At 37.9% G+C, this 7,650-nt stretch overlaps 1 protein-coding gene across 1 annotated transcript; it reads right to left on the reverse strand.

The window, feature by feature from the left end:
* Positions 1–436: 436 nt before the first annotated feature.
* On the reverse strand, positions 437–6,271 carry LOC121777711 (zeaxanthin epoxidase, chloroplastic-like). Its single transcript, XM_042175055.1, has 16 exons — positions 5,706–6,271; positions 3,876–4,038; positions 3,708–3,782; positions 3,382–3,482; positions 3,172–3,287; positions 2,625–2,836; positions 2,398–2,489; positions 2,170–2,284; positions 1,971–2,074; positions 1,674–1,719; positions 1,527–1,591; positions 1,368–1,454; positions 1,234–1,288; positions 1,068–1,156; positions 824–911; positions 437–748 (listed from the first exon to the last, which is right to left on the reverse strand). Exons 1-16 carry the CDS (start codon positions 6,176–6,178, stop codon positions 668–670), a joined length of 1,962 nt encoding a protein of 653 aa, XP_042030989.1. The 5' UTR covers positions 6,179–6,271; the 3' UTR covers positions 437–667.
* Between the last annotated feature and the right edge of the window lie 1,379 nt (positions 6,272–7,650).

Consider the following 7,650-nt stretch of genomic DNA (forward strand, 5'->3'; position numbering starts at 1 on the left):
AGGTCTTGAAATTCCCCATTCCTGTTCGCGCGCCCAACAACAAAATTTGGGAGTTGCCTTGATCAGTTAGATTTCTACCGCTTGATCCACCTGCAAGTCATTGCACGTCAATCTGAAGCAATCTGCTGGATCCGACAGTTGATGTCATCTTGATCAATCTGCATTCATTCCAACTTGATTACATTATGCTGCGTACATTGAGCGATCGGAACTTTTCAAATGTCAACAAAATTATGTGTTGACATATTAATATCATCGTGTTGACATTTTTAATACACTGCGTTGATGAGTTAGCAGAACTAACAACTTAAGAAAGTTAGCAATTGATCACACCGTGTTCCTCCGATTTCAACTATAGACTTTATGGAGTAGTTTCTATCCATACTATTTTGATTCTTTTTAATTCACGACGGTTACACATCCAAGCTCATGCACATTACCTAACCAAAATTTAAGTAATAATGGTAGAGTCACAACACAGATGCTAGAATCAGACATACCATTGTAATCATAATCTATATACATGTATTACTATTGATAATTATGATCTCAAAATCCCAACACCCCAAACTTTACACATAAATCTGCTGTGGTCAAAATCTCGGCTGGCTTCTTCACACTGCCGCAATCAAATCCTGTACAAGTTCCTTTTCTTCAACCTGACCTACTATACTGCTTGCAGAAGTTCATTTCCGTCCTTTTTCGTCGTCTTGGGAGGATATTTCATAGCCTTTACACGAAAAACAACCTGTGCAGAACAACACCGAGATGAATAAATAACCCTAACATAATCGGATGGGCTCATATGAGGCCAACGTCATACCTTCTTATCAGCCCCAAACTCTATCACATCGGTAGGCCGAAAACGAGTAGGCAGGTTAGGGGAGACACGATACCGCCTGCCTTCATTGCTGGCAAATAAACATGTTTTAACTTATAGCCCGAACTTTATGTTACGATATATCAGTAAATTCAGGCTAAGAAGGTCATCATGGGATCGAAGTTCGGGCTATAATATAAGAATAACGTCTCTTTTATGAGAATAAGCTCGAGATTGAAGTCCTTACTCTGAAATCCAGGTCCCGTACTCACTCCTCAAGTCTGTCAGGTAAAACGCCCCGTCTTTGCAACTTATACGAGCATGCATTTTAGAAACCTACAATCTTCTCTTGTTGAGAACACAAGCGGTAAAGGCAAAGTCGAGGCATGTTCAAAAAGGGAAGAGTCTCTCACCTGAGCTGATGGTATAGCTATTGACACTCCTGGGAAGTCTGGATGCGGTACACTCCTAAGATGAGAAAAAAGTTACGTGCTAAACCCTAAACCATAAACATGTGAACGTGGATTGGGGCAAGATGTGTGCATACCCGATCAAGCAAGGGTTGTTGTCATCTCTGTTCAGGAATATAGTCTCAGATGCTACAGTCGAATCTCCAATTGGAAACAGAAACCAACTGGGTACAAAAAGTGAAGATGAGCTAATCGGATGGAGATAGAAGTGTTCAAAATATGGGGGTAAAACTTACTCTGCATCGAGAGCTCGCTCTAAAGCATCATCGTCTGAGAACCATTCCCGTAGCTGGTCACTAGCCTTCACAAAATGCAGAAGAACAAGTTATAGTAAATTGCAACGTATCAAGAAGAGCTATTTACTAGTTGTTTGAGAAGCCCACTTTGTCGGAAAGGCGGCATTGTGGCATTCTCCCTTCAAGTTTCGAGCTGCAAAGTGTATAAATAAGAATACCTATTAGGTTCTTCAACATTGAAGGTAGACTCATTCAAAGTTTTTGAGTATATAGTTCTCAATTACTACTTTTTATCTTCTTAGGTTATTCTGAAATGATATCCTGAAATTTGTCCACATTGCTACTTTTTATCCTGAATTTACAAATATGTGTTTTCTTATCTCAGTTGTTTCTTTAATAGCCCGGGACTGGATACACAGTAAAACCAAAGCGAAGGAATCTTACCCGTTGCCACCAAGAACCCAACTCAGCATCAGAGGCATACCGATGTCGATGAAGAACCTTCCCCCAACTCTTCCGGGATGTGGTATTCTAAATTGCGTCAGGAACTGCAAAATAGAGTACAAAATCCTGTCAACCTTAGTTAACCTTAACCATCGTCTCTCATTCCCTGATACGAATAAGCAAAGTCCATAATTCTTACAGACAACGGCCCCAGCCCAACTCCCAGATATGCTTTGTAAGTTGATGCCATGATCGCAGCCATTCTAGCAAGTCCATGAATGATTGCAACACGAAGTTTTCGTGCATTCTCATAACTGAAACAAAGCAAATCTAAGGGACAGTCAAATTCCTGTATGGTTTCAGAGCATGTTTGTGTCTACATGAAGGGGGGACGAGTGCTTCTGAGGATAAAGTTATAAGCTCTTGCCTCCTTAGAGAAGAGACTATGTCGACTGGGCTTCCTGACTCGATGCTTTGCCTTGTAGCCTTGTCAAGCTCGAGTGCAAGTTGATATCCGTCCTGGAAATCATTCATCGTGAGATTAAAACATATACTAAAAATGCTAACAATACTCAACACTTGTTTTTCAGATTAAATTTCAAGATGTTTTCGAGTTTAGGAGGTTTTCGGAGAAAACGGGAATGCATGCTTTACCTCAATGGCCATGCACCCTCCCTGGCCCAAGTTTGGCTGCATTGCATGGACTGAGTCACCAAGCAACGTCACACGACCCTTTCCCCAAGAAAGTATTGGAGACCGGTCATATATGTCTCTTCGAAGAATTGCTTCTTCGTCAGTGGCAAGCAACAAATCCATAACATTATCACACCAACCCTTAAATAACTTTAGCAACCTTGCCTTTTTACCTTCAGAAACAAGAAAGCACATAAGGTGCACCAATCATGGAGAAACACACATGCGCACTCTTATTCACGACAATTGTTACTTTTATTCAAAATTGTTAGTTTTAGTTCATAGTTATTGATTTTGTTCATAACAGTCTTGTTAGCCACAGCCAATATCATGCTTCAAACACGGACTCGTTAGGGCATCTTCACGTCTCAATCTTAGAGCAGGTAAATGCATGTTAACAGTTGATTTCAAGAAGTATTCCGTACTGGCTTAAATTTCATTGATGCAATAACAAATATTGATTCAAAAGCAGCAGTTGATCCATGCGAAAGCAATGAAGCATATTTACCATTTTCATCATCAACTCCACCAGGTGCTTCGTTGTAGAATGCATACCACTGCATCTTCCCACCTCCCACATCCGAGGAAACAAAGTATTGTTTGTGGCCAAGAAACACGCGGTACCTTCAAAATAGTTGATTTGCATAAGCTTCGTGCACATCAAGCACAGAGCAGGCCGGCTAATATATATGTGGAAACATTTGACACGAAGCCATACCCTACTGTCTCAATGTCAGCAGGCACAAAATCTGCTATTCCCGTGTAACACGTGTAGCCAGAGTATATCGGTTCAGTTTGCCCGAACAAGTTCTTCCTCACCTACATCAAATTCATCATTCCCACTATCAGAAACAAAGGCAGAGAAATTTCTGGCTATAATTCTACCACATCACTAAAGTGTAGTTGAAGTTTCCTGAGAATTATCAAGTGAACGAATCTTTGATTCGATCCTACATATTCAAAGCAATACATGCCAAACAACATTCATCTCTGTCAAAACTTGTTTAAGCATTTGTACTGATAAAAAAGCAACGAAGAATCTACCTTTGACCATATCCCGTCTGCACCAACAAGAAGATCACCTTCATAAGACTCTCCATTTTCGAGTTTCACAGTCACCTGAATACAGAATCAACAACTACTCTTCAACCATCAATGTAAGAAGATCTTCAGCCGCATGGATTAACCACACAACAACAACATCAGATTTACCTTTTCACCATCATCGACAAAGTCCATGACGTTGCTCTCATTCATGATAATCTCGGGCCCAACCGCAGCAGCGAGGATCTGTTGCAAAGTCATGCGGCTGATGACTCTAGTGACAGGGAGTCCCCTCTCTGCTGCAGGGGTGAATGTATCAAACTTGACGTACCTGATAATCAACTCTATCATTCTATTGCACATTAAATGAGAATTACAATAGCCTTTTTATATGGAGCTAACAGGGGTAATTACACCATTACACCGTATGCAAAACGTTTCAATAATGTTTCAAATTAGCGCAGGGTATTCGGTCGGTTCGGTTCTAACCGAACCGAATACCCGGTTAACCGAAATCAAAAGAAACCGAAATTGAAGCACCGGAACCGAAACCGAATTGGCCTCGGTTCGGTTCGGTTCCTAGGGTCGGTTCGGTTCCAATTAACCGAACCGGAACCGAATTTAAAAAAAAAAAGTTTTTGCAGTTCATGGGGATCGATCCCTGGACATTTCATACGAAAAATTCCCAGCCTAGCCACCACTTGCGCTATATTGCGTTTTTGGTATTTAATCGGTTTTTCGGTCCTAAATTCGGTCACACCGATCGGTTATCGGTTAGAACCGATAACCGATCAACACTTGAAGATGGGAACCGAAATTAACCGATAACCGAGATGGGGCGGTTCTCGGTTAACCGAGAACCGAGGTGTTCGGTTCGGTCATCGGTTAACCGACTAACCGATGACCGAATTATCAGCCCTATTTCAAATTAGTACAAAAAAGTTTTAAGTTTGATCAGTGTTCAAAATTAGTGCATTCGGTCAAAAATCACTAGCACCATTACTTTTTTTTTTCATCATATTCATTCCAAAATTATTTCTTACTTTTAATATTATTTTCTTATGAAAAAACAAACAATAATAAACGAGGTGCCCAAGCTAGAAAGCAACATTTGAACTAACTACTAATGGTATCTTAGCCAAATCAATGGAATGTTTGGTCGTGACATTTGATTAATTTTATATTTTCTTTCAATTTTTATTTTTCAATAATTTTTAACGTTCAAAATAGATTTTGAAACCTAAAATAGATATATGTCATCACTTGCAAAAATTAGGTGTTGAGGGGAAAACGAAAATATAAAATTGTTAATAACTTTCACTGGGTGAAAAAGAAAATTAAATAAATTATGGTGTATGATTAAGTATTAAGAAAATTGATTTTTACTTGTCTCATCAAGCCATAGCTACTAGCTAGTAAACTTTAGAGATCCTGATTTTTTCAACATGAACTTATATAATACTACTAACAAATTAGGGATATGGAGTGAATAGGATTAAAATAAGAAAAAGTAACGGTGTTAGTAGTTTTGGATGGATTGTAATAAGTTGAAACACTAATCTAACTTAAAAAGTAACGGTGTTAGTAGATTTTGACGGAATGTAATAAGTTGAAACACTGATCTAACTTTTTGTATGATATTCCTTTTTTCCCAATAAATATGAAATATTTGTTTCTTACATAGAATTTTATGTTTTGTTCTAATAAATTATGAAATATTATTTTTTGGCACGAATTTTTATATGAAATAATGAAGAAAAAGTAAAATAATATAAAAAGTAGAAACTATGTTATTTTTATTTTAGGAAATATTTAATTTAATGGGACAGGCTAAAAGGAAAAACGTTTTATTTTTAATGAAATGAATGGGGTATATGCTAATTTAAAACTTTTTTTTGTAATAATTTGAAATATTAGTAAAACATTTCCTGCAAACACAGAGGCAAAAATGCAATCAAAACTCCAAATTCGAATATTTGAAAAGTAAGAAAAACATACCAATTGCCGGAAATCCCATCAACCAAGCCGTTAATCCGATCGCCGGTGATGCAGCCGGTGTTCAAAACCTCCTCCGCAACCCCCATATCAATGGCCTCCAAAGCCGCCAAAGCGTTGCTCTGTATCTGAATGGGGCCCCTATACTGCCCCTCCCCTCTAATCGCGCTCAAATCCCTCTCAAAAACCACCACATCAAACCCCTTCCTCTTCGCCGCCAACGCGAAAACCAACCCTCCAATCCCGCCGCCCGCCACCAGAATCCGCAGCTTCTTCTCCGCCGCCCTCGAGCCCAGCTCCTTCGGAGCCTCCGCCACGCTAGCTCTCACAGCCGCCGCCGCCGCCTTCTTCGAAGCCCAATTGCCCTCCTTGCCCGAAACCCTGCTCTTGCCCGGGGTGCCGCGAGCTTTCGCCGGGAAAAAACTCGATCTTGGCGAAATTGCGGCGGAGGGATTGTAGAGAAGGGATGAAGTCATTCTGATTCTTCCAAACTAATTGGAAATTGAGAGTTTCAATTGAATGAATGAAATGAATCATCTGTGAAAGAAGCAGAGTGTGTGTTAAGTTTATCATGAAGAGGAGTGGGGCCGGGGCAAATGGGAGCCAATCTATTGTAATGAAGGAGGTGAAGAGATGGAGATTTCATTGCCATGTGTCACTCTGATGTGGCGTGAGGGACTGCAAATATCTGTTTTTTCGTGACTCTGTGGTGCACCTATTTTTTATATTTTTTTTTAATTTACTTTTACGCTGCAATTTTGGTGTCGACTATTGGTTTAAATTTTGAATACGAGAATTTCTTCTTGGTGATCCTAAATTTTCCACGATATATTTTTGTGTATATATATACCAAAATGTGAATACGAGGATCTTAGAATTTCTGCCTTGGTGATCCTAAATTATCCACGATTTATGTACATATATATGAACTTCAAATTTAATCCTTGTAAAATGCATTTTGTACTCTTTCGTCCATGAAAAATAGTTTTATTTTGCCATTTTAAAATATAAAAAAAAATAATCTCATTTCTAAGAATGAAAAGTGTCTCTCTCATACTTTATTCACATTTTATACTCTAGTCCATATTTAACCTACTTTTTACTCACAATTTCTCTTACTTTACCTATTTTTCTCATTTTTTCTTAATTTACAATAGTTCTTATTAAAACTTGTGTCGTCTACAAATGAAACTATTTTTTGTAAATAAAAGGAGTATATTTAAACTTTAAGAATAGGAAAAATATCACAATACGTATCTGAATTAGAAAAAAATACTCTATATGTCCTACTTAAGATGACACAGTTTCTCTCCAATTAATACACTCATCCAATTTTTCTTTTCCTAATTAAATATTCAACTCTCTTTCTCTCTCCATTTAATACTTACACTTACATTTTCTCTCTCCAACTATACACATTAACCAGCAACTCCTAAAATCTCGTACAAACTAAGAAATGTGTCATCTTAGCCGGGACGGAAGAAATATTATTTTAAATTATTATATTATGTTTCTACTCATGAGTCCTAAAAATGAATATAAATTTTTTTTATCGTTTTCTCTCATTTCTCCTCTGTTTTCTATCTCACACAAGTTCCCTTTTTTCTCTCGTCTTCCCCTTTTTTCATACTCTCTACGACCACCAATAAATTTTAAATTTTGTAATTTTCATCCATTCACCAATAAATTTATCATTTGTTTATATACTACTAATTTTGATAGAAATATCAATGCAGCCCGCAACCCCTGAGCTGGCCCGAATAGCCTTCCAAATTTATAGGGTCAGGGCTGAAAATTTCTAGCCCGATTAGCCCGCAACCCGTTACGGCCAAATCTGAAAACCCGATAAATTTTTATAAAAATAAAAATAGATAAATAAATTAGCTTTATTGTGCACATGCTTTAAATTTTCAATTTAAATTTCCAAAACATGCTTTAAATATTCTCA

This window comes from Salvia splendens, chromosome 18, assembly GCF_004379255.2.
Source record: "Salvia splendens isolate huo1 chromosome 18, SspV2, whole genome shotgun sequence".
Classification (NCBI taxonomy): Eukaryota; Viridiplantae; Streptophyta; class Magnoliopsida; order Lamiales; family Lamiaceae; genus Salvia; species Salvia splendens.

What these genes read in the sequence shown, in the direction of transcription:
- LOC121777711 (XM_042175055.1), bottom strand. Translation starts at nt 6,178, where the DNA reads ATGACTTCATCCCTTCTCTACAATCCCTCCGCCGCAATTTCGCCAAGA. An exon ending in TTGTCGATGATGGTGAAAAG is followed by an intron (nt 3,783 to 3,875) that starts GTAAATCTGATG and finishes TTCTGTATTCAG; the next exon opens with GTGACTGTGAAACTCGAAAA. An exon ending in TACGGGACCTGGATTTCAGA is followed by an intron (nt 912 to 1,067) that starts GTAAGGACTTCA and finishes TTTATTTGCCAG; the next exon opens with CAATGAAGGCAGGCGGTATC.